This window comes from Danio aesculapii, chromosome 16 (genome assembly GCF_903798145.1).
Source record: "Danio aesculapii chromosome 16, fDanAes4.1, whole genome shotgun sequence".
NCBI lineage: Eukaryota > Metazoa > Chordata > Actinopteri > Cypriniformes > Danionidae > Danio > Danio aesculapii.
This window is the reverse complement of record NC_079450.1, coordinates 44,268,296-44,281,694: the sequence shown is the minus strand read 5'-3', so window position 1 is coordinate 44,281,694 and position 13,399 is coordinate 44,268,296. Positions and strand designations below refer to the sequence as shown.

The 13,399-nt window shown below is 37.2% G+C and overlaps 1 protein-coding gene across 1 annotated transcript in view; it reads left to right on the top strand.

The window, feature by feature from the left end:
* The first annotated feature begins 7,348 nt into the window (after positions 1–7,348).
* Positions 7,349–13,399, top strand: part of ca14 (carbonic anhydrase XIV) — a 44,138-nt gene continuing 38,087 nt past the window's right edge. Inside the window, exons 1-2 of the mRNA XM_056475613.1 lie at positions 7,349–7,512; positions 7,748–7,768. Coding sequence (XP_056331588.1) covers positions 7,446–7,512; positions 7,748–7,768 — 88 coding nt within the window. The 5' untranslated portion in view covers positions 7,349–7,445. The remainder of the gene's footprint in view (positions 7,513–7,747; positions 7,769–13,399) is intronic.

The window sequence follows — 13,399 nt, the reverse complement described above, 5'->3', positions numbered from 1 at the left end:
CCTCCCTCCTCTATCCTCCTCCTCCACCCTTACCTCCACACTCACTACTGATGACTTTGCTACATTCTTTTGCACCAAAACTGCAAAAATCAGTGCTCAATTTGCTGCACCTACAACAAACACGCAAGATACACCACCAACACCACACACACTTACCTCTTTTTCCCAGCTCTCTGAGTCTGAGGTGTCCAATCTCGTGCTATCAAGCCATGCAACCACCTGTCCGCTTGATCCCATTCCCTCTCATCTCCTGCAAGCCATTTCTCCTGCAGTCATACCAACACTGACTCACATAATTAACACATCTCTTGACTCTGGTCTATTCCCTACTTCATTTAAGCAGGCTAGGGTAACCCCACTGCTAAAGAAACCCAACCTGGATCAAACGCTACTTGAAAACTACCGACCGGTATCCCTGCTTCCATTCATGGCCAAGATTTTGGAGAAAGTAGTGTTCAATCAAGTCCTAGACTTTCTTACTCAAAACAACCTCATGGACAACAAGCAATCTGGCTTTAAGAAAGGCCACTCAACTGAGACTGCCCTGCTCTCGGTCGTGGAGGATCTCAGACTGGCTAAAGCAGACTCTAAATCATCTGTCCTCATCTTGCTGGATTTATCAGCTGCTTTTGACACTGTAAACCACCAGATCCTGCTATCTACGCTTGAGTCACTGGGCGTCGCAGGCACTGTTATTCAATGGTTCAGTTCCTACCTCTCGGACAGGTCATTCAGGGTGTCGTGGAGGGGAGAGGTGTCCAACCTACAGCATCTAAACACTGGGGTACCTCAGGGCTCTGTTCTTGGGCCACTTCTCTTCTCTATTTACACGGCATCTTTAGGAACAGTCATCCAGAAACATGGTTTTTCCTACCACTGCTATGCTGATGACACCCAGCTATACCTCTCTTTTCACCCTGATGATCCCTCGGTTCCAGCTCGCATTTCAGCCTGCCTGTCAGACATTTCACACTGGATGAAAGATCATCATCTCCAGCTTAACCTCACGAAAACGGAAATGCTTGAAGTTTCTGCCAACCTGACTCTTCACCATAACTTTTCAATCCAGATGGATGGAGCAACCATCACTGCATCCAAAATGGTAAAAAGCCTTGGAGTAACGATTGATGACCAACTAAACTTCTCTGACCACATTTCTAGAACCGCTCGATCTTGCAGATTCGCACTCTATAACATCAGAAAGGTCCGACCCTTCCTATCTGAACATACAGCTCAACTCATTGTTCAAGCTCTTGTCCTCTCCAAACTGGACTATTGCAACTCTCTGCTAGCCGGGCTACCAGCTAGTTCTGTCAAACCTCTTCAGCTGCTTCAGAACGCAGCAGCACGAGTGGTCTTTGATGAACCCAAAAGAGCACATGTCACTCCGCTACTCACCCGTTTGCACTGGCTGCCAGTTACTGCCCGCATCAAATTCAAAGCTCTGATGTTTGCTTACAAAGTGACCTCTAGCTGTGCTCCTTCGTATCTGCTCTCACTTCTGCAGATATATGTGCCCTCCAGAAACTTGCGTTCTGTGAATGAACGTCGCCTCGTTGTTCCATCCCAAAGAGGGAAGAAATCACTTTCCCGAACTCTCATATTCAATCTGCCCAGTTGGTGGAATGAACTCCCTAACTACATCAGAACAGCAGAGTCACTTGCTGTCTTCAAGAAACGACTAAAAACGCAACTGTTTAGTCTCCACTTTCCTTCCTAATCTGCAACTGCCTCTCTGGCTATACCACTAACTGTGCCCTCTCTCTCTCTCTCTCTCTCTCTCTCTCTCAAGAAAAAAAAAAAAAAAAAAAAACACTTTTTACTAATGCTTTGCTTCTTAGACTTTACACAACTGAAACTTGTCTATAGCACTTGCTCACTGCTGCTCTTATAGTTGTGTAAATTGCTTCCTTGTCCTCATTTGTAAGTCGCTTTGGATAAAAGCGTCTGCTAAATGACTAAATGTAAATGTAAATGTTATTATTTTGTTGACTTCTTTAGAGATTTGCTCATTTTTAATGAACAAGAATAATGGTCTCTGATGAGTAAGAGAAAATGGACAGAGAATTCAGCATAATTTAAGTTCATTTACAGTGGCAGGTAATTTGTAGGGATGAACCAATACCACATTTTTACAAACCAATATGAGTACGAGTATTTTAATTTGTGTACTTGCAGATACCTAGTATCGATTCCAATACTTTTTAGAGTTGGTTTCAATGAAAGTGCAATTAATTTGAAAGGAGGTTTTATTTTTTTGCCTGTAGCAAGGATAAACACAAAAATCTTTAACAAAAGGCTATTCCAAGCCAAAAATATTACACATTATTGATAACCCTGCAAATCGATAGACCTCATCGATTACTGATTAAGCATGGACATTAAAAGGATAAGTTATTCTTATAATCAGTTATTCTACATAATCAAGTGTGTGCATTTTATGTTACCTCATGTAGTCACTCCCTTGACACTGCATATTGGGGAAGCATAAAACCCTTTTATGTGCGTTTCTTCATTATATTCGCGAGTCATGTTGTTAATCCGCAGGTCAGGTAATCAAAAAGAAAGCTACATGATGTTTAATTATGGGTGGGTCATGGGTGGATAAGATCACTAGTTGGTTATGCAAACTTTTAATCTTGACAGACTGCCACAAATATGCATGCTCTTATTTTAAAAAAATGCGCAATCACAAACTTACAATGTTTTCTCATCCTTCTGACCAAGTTCATGCTTCCGAGGTAATCTGGGAAAACTTTCAGTGCTGCGAATTAGTTATGGGTTGTTCTTGAACATTTCAATATGACTCTGGGACTATGAGTCCTCTCAGAAGCCAATCATTTGTATTTAGAGCCGGAAAGAGAATTGATTCGTTCATCTCTTGAGTCCTCTATCGGGTTTGAGTCATTCGTTCCTCACGGGCCAATCATATGTGTTTAGATCCAGAAAGAGAATTTATCCGTTTATCTCTCGAGTCCTCTATCGGGTTTGAGTCATTCATTCCTCACGGGCCAATCATATGCGTTTAGAGCCGGAAAGAGAATTGGTCTGTTCATCTCTCGAGTCCTCTGTCGGGTTTGAGTCATTCGTTCCTCACGGGCCAATCATATGCATTTAGAGCCGGAAAGAGAATTGATCTGTTCATCTCTCGAGTCCTCTATCGGGTTTGAGTCATTCCTTCATCACGGGCCAATCATATGCATTTAGAGCTGTAAAGAGATTTGATCCGTTCACCTCTCGGGTCCTCGGTCTGAGTCGTTTATCATGTGAAAGACAGAAGCCAATTGTATGCATTTAGAGCCGGAAAGAGATTTGATCCGTTCACCTCTCGAGTCCTCGGGTTTGAGTCATTCTATCACGTGATGAACGAACGACTCAAGAACCAGAAGACTCGAAAGGTGAACTATTCATCATGGCTCCTATCGGCTCAGACTGTGTACATTGGTTAAGATTATATGTGACTGTCAGTGTAACGTAAACGAACCACTGCCATTTGAAGACATGAAGAGGTGAGCTGAGCTATTATTTTCTCCTTCTTATAGTATTCTATTTATGACTTATTTGTCGTGTGATCAACCTTTTGGGCTCGTTGTAGATGTGTTTGGAAGCAATTCGTAACATTTTAATAATATTTTGACAAATTAAACCAAATGAACGAAATGACTCGAAAAAAGATTTGTTCATCTCAATGAATGAGACTCAAAGATCTGAGTCAGTAAAATGATCTGAACTTCCCATCACTAATACTAAACTAAATTCAATTGAAAAAATGAGTTTTTCCAAGAAAATAATATGAAGTGTATATTTTTGTTCAAGCTCGTCTTACACATCTGTGCGGGGTCCGTGGAAAATAAGGATTTAATTAATGCGCCACTGTAAATTATTGATTCACAAACCTCTGTCATAAAGCCTTATTCAGGCGAGGGTGTATTTAATAAGTAAAACTGGCCACAATTTAGTTTGCATGTGTCAAATTGGCAGGAAAATATCATTTTAAATACATTAAATATGAAGGCTGGTTATTTAAATGATGATGAGGGATAATAGTTGTATTAAGCCTGATTTGCCTGGTGCCCCATCACCCACCTCCGCTAAGTGCAAAACGGACAAGTCTTTTATACTTGATGCATTCGGCGTTGAGATATTCTTTATAACAACAGGGGGCGATCAAAAGGAACCCATCGTTAAGTCAGACGGATAAACAGAGAAGTAGAACATTTCCGGAACTACGTCATATTATTAACATTACTTAAGATTTTTAAACTATTTATTTGTAACATTTTTATCATTTATTTTAATGATTATAAAGATTTTTATAACCATTCAAGATTTTTAAAATCAAACTTTTTAAAAAACATTTGCTTTTGTTCATATCTTCGAAAGTTTTATCTATTAAAGTTTATTAAAGTATGAATGACAAGAGAACATGGGTTATGGCAAGAATAAAAGCATATATATGGATAAATAAGCATATATACTGTTGCAATTTCTAGCCAAGAGTTATTGGTCATCAGGTTCTCCCTATGATCACGCATGGACGGATCATAAAGATGTCTGTACAGGTGTACCTGTTTGAGACAAAATCTCTTCAAAATAATTCATATTCAACTAAAATCAAATGCAGTGCTGCGTGCACTGTTCGCTCAATCATGTCGCACACACCCAAAGTGAACCTCCGCAAACACAGCGATGACGTCATATTCACCATGCACAAAAAAGCGAACTAGTGGACGAGTCAAGTATAATCCAGGCTTTACAGATTTCAAAGAAAATATAGACTAAATAATAAAAGGGAAACACAAGTTTGACAACAACAGATCCTATCAATGTCGTAATGAATGCCCTTACATAATGTAGCCTAGTTGACAGCAAGCATCAAGTATTTATTGAGATTGTGTCGTCTGTCATGTATAGGCTATCTGACCTTTAAGGAAGCTGTAAACAGACTGGCGCACGCACAGTGACCGCAATGTTCTGCTCTGACGAGGTGCTTTTATTTAGCCTGTAGTAGTTAATTTTTTTTTACATATGATGTTTCATTACTTAGTAATTCTTACATTTTTTATTTTTGTAAATAATATATAAAATGAGCGATAGGAGCAATAGGAGTATAAGTACTTTACCCAAGTATCAACCCGATACTGGTATCGGTGCATCCCTTGTACTTTGAAACATTACAAATAGGAACAAGTATATAATAATATACTGTATTGTGTCACGATCTGGTGTGTAGTGTGTGTGTAGAAAAACAGCTGCGGAGGACCTGAAGCTGTGGAGGGCCTGGAGCGTGGAGCTGCAAACGGCCTGGAGCATAAAGCTGCGGAGGGCCTGGAGCATGGAGCTTTGTCTCAGCCCACATTGACAGTTCAGATTACCCCAGTGGATCAGGAGGCTCAGATTCAGGGGACACTGGCAGTTTAGATAACCCCAGTGGATCTGGAGGCTCAGGTTCAGGAGGCACTGGCAGTTCAGATAACCCTAAAGATTCAGGAATCACTGTCAGTTCGTATAACTCTAGTGGGTCAGGAGGCCTTGGTCCAGGAGTCACTGGCAGTTCGTATAACCCCAGGGGGAACTGGCAGTTTATACAACCCCAGTGGGTCAGGAGGTTTTGGTTCAGGACACACTGAGAAGTCACATGACTTAAGCTGTTCTGGGAAATTACATGGCTCTGGGAAGTCACACCTCTGGGGACCATTCGTGGGACTCAGGTAGTGGCTCTAGCCATTTGTGGGACTAATTATTATAGTTAACAAAAACGAAGGAAAATCGCAAACTAAAATTGGAAAAACATTTTTGTTAACTGAAATAAAAATTAAAAACAAGTTTTTAAAAAACTAGAACTAACAAACTGTATTGTGTACATACAAAACTGTCTGAAACCAACTAAAATTATAGCAAAAATGTCCTTTGTTTTAATCTTTGTAAATGTATTTTATACAGACTGTATGCCTTTTAAAAGTAAATCTTTTTACTTGTGTTTGGCCAGTGCTGCACCTCAGTCTGTAATCCTGCTGATGCCATTCGCCAGATCAAACCAGTCATCCTCGCTGTTGCTTCTGCGACAAAAACAATGACTGGACATGACAGCAGCACAGTGACAACATTAAATATGACCCGAAAATATACTTTAAAGTATTAATGTAAAACATTTGTGCCAAATAATAGGTTTAATTTCTGTTTTAGTGAATCATGAATGAATTGTTGTTTTTAACCGAATCTTCTAAGTGAACCGGTTGAACTAATTCACCAAATCGATCTAAATCATTTGAAATGATTTGCATCTCCAATAACGTTAAGCACTTATCCACAAACTACTTACTTATTAACATGTCTGATAGAGCCCACTGACTCGAAATAAACCAATATATACTGAGTTATTCAGTTATTAGAACAGTAAACACAGATAACAGATTTGACAAGCGGTAAACCGATAATATTGCGCATGCGTGATTCAGTGAACCGAAGTGTGCCTTTTGAGTGAAGGTCTGAGGCTGAACCAAAATAAAAAAATTAATTACACTTGCAATGAAATGTCCCAAAATATGGTTCAGGTCAATTAAGGCACTGGTTATCGTGTGGATATAGGTGCAGATCTTCATTTTTGTAAAGAGTATGTTTTAGCAGTAATTTAATACTGGGCGTGTCATCGTGAGCATTGACAGTTCTGATTGACAGTACTTTAAAGCTGACTGTCGGAGCTTAGGCAGGACACTGAAGTGTTATTATTCGATTTCTGTGTTATTTTACCAGGATAAAATGTGGTAAGGTCAGGAATTTATTAGTTTGCTGATACATGCCTAGCCACCCAGATAGCAAAATACACTCAGGCTAGTTACGGCTAGATTTTCGCCTGCCGGAGACTTACCCCTCAGCCCGACTCCGTCTGCTGTACCTACTCAGCCGAATGGCTATGGACTCACTGCCCGATTCTGTCCCAAGTCAATCGGGCCAGATGCAGCAGCCATTAGCAAGCCGACATGCCAAAGGAAAATGAATGAATAAATGAAGTTAATTATCTAAACTGTTCCACGCTCTCACTTAAAGTTCTTTGGAGTTTGAAATTTGGAGTTCTCTGAGTTTGTTTGGTTGTCTGGCACCTCACCTTCGAAGGTGTTTATATCTTAGTTAATAAACTTCTTTCACTTATCCTCTGCTTTTGTGTCCATTGTTTCCTGACATCATGACCCAAAGTGTTCTTAATTCGGCTGTGCAGTTGGGTCAGTATTACTACTTTTGAGTCTCTGTCTCTCTCTCTCTGTCTCTCTCTCTCCCCCTCCCCCTATTTATCACCAAAGTACCCCTGCAGCCAGGCTTTCCTTGCAATTTTTCAGTGACCAGCAGCAAGTGATTTTTACATTCAATTGTCCTTTTATCCCTATAAGTGTGTCTAAATAAGATTTAAATTGTGTGTGTATGTTGTGTGTGGGGAGAATAGTAAAATCATGGATCATATCTGGACAACCTTGGCTTTTTCTTTCGTTTTGAAGTGTGTGGAGTGCTCAGGAAGTGGTAAGATTTATTTATGTTCTATTAATCCATAGCCTGATAAATAACCTTTATGGTTACCATAACAACTAAACACAGATGAATTCAGCAACATTTAATTCAACAAGAATTAAACTGTTCTGGTGTTACTAGTGGTCCAAGCATGCTGATGATATTTATTTATTTATTTATTTATTTATTTATTTAATTGAGAAATCAGGCTTAATGAACATTTTATTCCCTGTTTCCTTTTTCACAGCAACAAAATGGACGTATGCAGGTAATACAGTTTTTTCCTTTTATTTTTATTCTTTGGTTTTCCAAGATTTTGAGACTTTTCTATTCCACTTGCATTGCATTCCCTTGTGATTAGGTTATTTTTTTTATTTCTCATGCATAAGCCAAATTCATTTTAGAAGAAACAGAAAACAAACAATAAATAAGGATATAACTAATGATAAAATTCCCTGATAAAAGTATATAAGCAAAGGTGAGTATATGGTGTAAGGCATATAATTTATCATTACAAACATTATTCAGCTTTTTATTTACTGCTGTACAATAAACTACTATTTTACATATTTGAGGGGAGAAACAATATGTTTTACTTACATGGAAAAAGTAGCAGATACATGTCTTCATTCTAAAATGCTTATGTTCTTTGGAAAACAATATATTTTTCTGTAATTTTCTTAAATCTGAAATTACCATAAAATTATTTTTACTCCTTTATTATTTATAGTCCATTATTTTACACCAATTACACACTCGTTAAATATGAATTAATCTCATCAAACAAATATTTGGGGCAGCAAGCAAGAGGTAAACATTAGATGCCTGGAATATGTGTGGTACAGTGTTGTCAAAGAGATCACCTTGGTAACCACAGAGAGAGAAAGTTTAGCAGGGGTTTGGGGGAATAATCTTCTTTGTGCACAAGATCTGAGTGTGCCTCTAATGACTATGTGGGTCAGACCTGACTTGGCACCAAGCAGAAACAAACTCACTCAAATGCAAAATATACATTTTTATCAAATTTGTCTTTAAAAACTTTTTTTTTAATTGCCCTGTCTTTGTATTTATAATCATGCAAACTGACTGACAATGAACATGTGTGCATGCAGTCTTTGTTTTGAAACCATGTGCCCCCTCATTAATTTTGCATGACTTAACACTTAGCTAATACTTCACAATAGCCACGTTTCACTGCCTGGACAAAAAAAAAAAAAAAAGCATGCTTGCGTTTTCAGTGTCACTTCCAGGGCTTTATTGGAAGAGCTATCAGGCATGGGCTTTGGGCCCTCTATTATCTTATAACCTGTGAGTTTTCCTTGAGTCAAATGATGACCAGCAACGTTGCTCATTTCACACATTAACTCATTAAATCCTCAAAACCAGTGAAAATCTCTAATTTATGACTGTGTTAATACATCACAATAGATAATATATCAAAAAAGTATTTATCTGGTTTAATTTTTCATTTGTTCTGCTTTATATCTTTGTTGATACTAGATTTTTTTAAGATATAGTCTGGCTTACTCATATAATCCATATAATGCAGTTTTTTTTTGTCTGTTTGTTGCTTTGGCTGATAGGATAACAGTATAGTAAGAGATCGCTCAAACGTCCATAGATTGCACAATTTTCTGGAAGATTTATACAAATGCACATTCTTTTACTGTGAGATAAACATTTTAATTCTTACAATTCTTCTACAAATCACAACAAGGAAAAGCAGGGACACAGGTCACAGGGACAAGTCCATTTCCTCTTCTTATGTGGAATATTGGTCAAAAATAACTTTTAAATATAATGCTCCATTATGGTAATTTTTTAGGCTCTAATTTTGCAATTATAAAAATAATATTCCAAACCTAAAAAAACGTGTGTGTGTAATATATATATATATATATATATATATATATATATATATATATATATATATATATATATATATATATATATATATATAAACATATGAGGCGCAGTGTAGGATTTAAATCAAACTTTGCTTATCAACACACACATAAACACGTGCATATACACCTATAAATTACTCGCATATACACCTATACTTTTAGATGTTCAAAACAACATATATAAAACTTGTGTATATACATATAAACTTGACGCTCGCATACACCCACACACACACGCACACACATATAAACTCCATCTATGCAAACACACCGACACACGTGCACATACATATAAACTCCATCCATGCATATACACCCACATTAACACACACACATACATATATACTCCATCCACGCATACACACCCACATTAACACACGCACATACATATAAACTACATCCATGCATACACACACACATTAACACACGCACATACATATAAACTCCATCTATGCATACACACACATTAACACACGCACATACATATAAACTCGGTCCTTGTGCGCGCACACACACGCACATACATAAACTTCCTTGCATAAACACCCACCCACACACACACGCACATACAACTCCCAACATGCATAAACACCCGTTAAACAGTTGCGCAAACATTCAAAACAAGATACACAAACGTATAAAAAGTTGTGCATATATGCAGGTGATTTATATGTGGATGTGCGTTAACTTTTCAGTGTGAACGGAAGGCATGTCCGTTCAAACGGAAAGCATTAAGTAATTTTTTCTCATGCAAATCAACATGAATTTCAGAGTGATCTTGATAGCCGTGACGTTTGTCGGTGCTTTATTTATTTGTGTTAATTGCAATGAAGATGATATAATCAGGCGAATAAAAGTGAAACAAGCAGCTGCAGCGCATTAAACACACGCGTCTTTAATCTACCGTAAAACACAGAGTAGACGCGCACTACAATTTAAAGCACAGATAGCGTGACCGTCTCTCTCCGAACCGCAGATGGCATGACCGCAGTCTTGAACTGCGGGCCTTGATGGCCGAAACAAATTGCGCAATTCAGATTCAGTTTCTGTTTGCAGTTCAGCTGAAGGGGACACATTTGACTCCACTGAATTAGATATGGATCTAATTATAGTCGGTGAAGCAAGAACATTTCGCAAAATGTTAATTGCGTCCGTAAGGTAACGCTATCACTGTTCATCATGGTCATTCAAATGGAGAAACGTGGCAGTTAGCTTACTTTATCTTATTTTCTGATTAATGGCAGCTGGCAAACCAACAATGTGCATTCCTGCCACCTTCTGGACTGAAGTGTGGACCCAAAATAACCCATTAAGGATTGCGACACCATACAGAAAATCATATTAGACAACAATGTATTTATTCTAATAATAAATAATATTATATACTTCATATGTGACCGTGTATTGATTAAACCTTCTGCTTTCATCTATTTTAGGATTTTTAATAAACATTTTGCTGGAGCAGTCATGTCATGTTTTCAATAATCAAAAGACCTAATACCTCAATTAATTACATTATTTATATTTCATAAGCTTGAAGATAGGATAGATTTCACTACAACACAGGTAATTGAAATTACCTGATACATGCTTATAATTATAAATAATGATATATTTCGTTTTGGCTGTGACTTTTACACTGAAATGACTTTTTTTTATGAACTGAGATAACTTCCTGTTATACTGAAATATCTTCCTTTTACAGTGAAAAATTCATGCGCACTCACATATGAAATCACTTGCATATATGTATATACACAAGTAATTATATATATAATTATAAATTACTTAATGCCTTCCGTTCACACTGAAAAGTTAACGCACATCCACATATAAATCACCTTTGTATACGTTTGTGTATCTTGTTTTGGATGTTTGCTCGACTGTTTAACGGGTGTTTATGCATGTTGGGAGTTGTATGTGCGTGTGTGTGTGTGTGTGTGGGTGGGTGTTTATGCAAGAAAGTTTATGTATGTGCGTATGTGTGCGCGCACAAGGACCGAGTTTATATGTATGTGCGTGTGTTAATGTGTGTGTATGCATAGATGGAGTTTATATGTATGTGCGTGTGTTAATGTGTGTGTGTGTATGCATGGATGGAGTTTATATGTATGTGCGTGTGTTAATGTGGGTGTGTATGCGTGGATGGAGTATATATGTATGTGTGTGTGTTAATGTGGGTGTATATGCATGGATGGAGTTTATATGTATGTGCACGTGTGTCGGTGTGTTTGCATAGATGGAGTTTAGATGTATGTGCGTGTGTGTGTGGGTGTATGCGAGCATCAAGTTTATATGTACATACACAAGTTTCATATATGTTGTTTTGAACATCTAAAAGTATAGGTGTATATGCGAGTAATTTATAGGTGTATATGCACGTGTTTATGTGTGTGTTGATAAGCAAAGTTTGATTTAAATCCTACATGGCGCCTCATATAAACACACACACACACGCACACACACACACACACACACACACACACATTCTATAGAACATTCTACTTTGGGTTCCCTGTTAATACAAGATGTAAGATAAGTCTTTGGTCTCTCCAGAATGTGTTTGTTTCAGCTCAAAATATTATATGATACAGAATATGTCCATTTTTGTCTCTGAGCAGAGTATGGTGAGGATGCATGAATGACAGAAGGCTGAGAGACATTTCTTTTTTACCCAGTTCTTTGTGTTTTATTTGCTAATGTAAGCTACTACTTTATACTACTTACGTCTCATAAGCTTTTAATAAATGGACATTGCACAGATATTACTGTTTCACAATGTTTTGCTCTGTTCTACTTAACTATACAGTACACCACACTTTTTGAATTTGATAATATTTTTATAATATTGGCATTTTGCACATAGCATGTTATGAGAGCGGTGGGCATAATCTATTGTAATTTCTAATACTTGTGATTTAGATTGAATGCAAATAGAACAATGTAAACATTGCAAACATTGTGCATAAAGATTGTTAGATTTAAATAATGTAGTGTATAATCAAGTATGTGTGAGAACATAACATTCTGATAAAAACTTTTTTGAAGTGTGTAAACATTAATATAAAGTTTATTGTTATTGACTTAATGCACTTACTTGACAGATTTCATTTATTCATTTTCCTTTATCTTAGTCCCTCATTTATCAGGGTTCGCCACAGTGGAAGGAACCACCACTTACTTGACAGATTTATTTATTTTTAATTTTAGGTGGTTTGTGTAATGTGTTTTATGTTTGGTAAATTAATTTCTTATTGAATCTTTAGTGATTTTTCAAAAAATTGCAGTGCCTTGTCCCAATAAGTGGTTTTAGAGGTTTTTGCCAAAAAGCTGGTTTTGATGCAAAAGAAAATCTACCTTGTTAAAATCCGAGGAATTGTCTAAAGTCATATTTTGAAAAAAAAAAAAAGCAATTTTATTCACCAACTAATAACCTTCTTATCTATAAAATCAAACTGCTGAATTTAATAGGAGCCTGATATAAAATGCTCATTTTCAAGAAAAGACGTCTGATGGATTTAGAGGGTTTTGCATATGAACTCTTCAAGTAAAATTCTGTTTCCTGACAGGTTTTCATTTTTAAACTTAAGCAGTTCAGATGAGTCATGCATTACGTCATACACCCAATGCGCGTCGTGGTCATGCATTCAAAATGCATCATTGACGTGCGTTCGACTTGAACAATGGGTGTAGACGGTGATCAACGAGTTTAGCCGAGCGCAGGCGGGGGCAGAGTTGAAAACGGCGTCATCATTATTTTTTTATTTATAACAACAAAAGATTTACAGTACAAATAAAACAGAATACAGTCTCTTCAAACTATAGTTCATTTTTAAACAATAATGAAATTATGAATTAAATATATAACAAAGGTATGAGAAAAATAAGGGGAAACGAGAGGGTAACATATACATGAATAGGCCTATTAAATACAAAGCAATAAGCACAAATTTTAGGAGTTTAAACATCAGTCTTTAGGCTACTACTTCTTG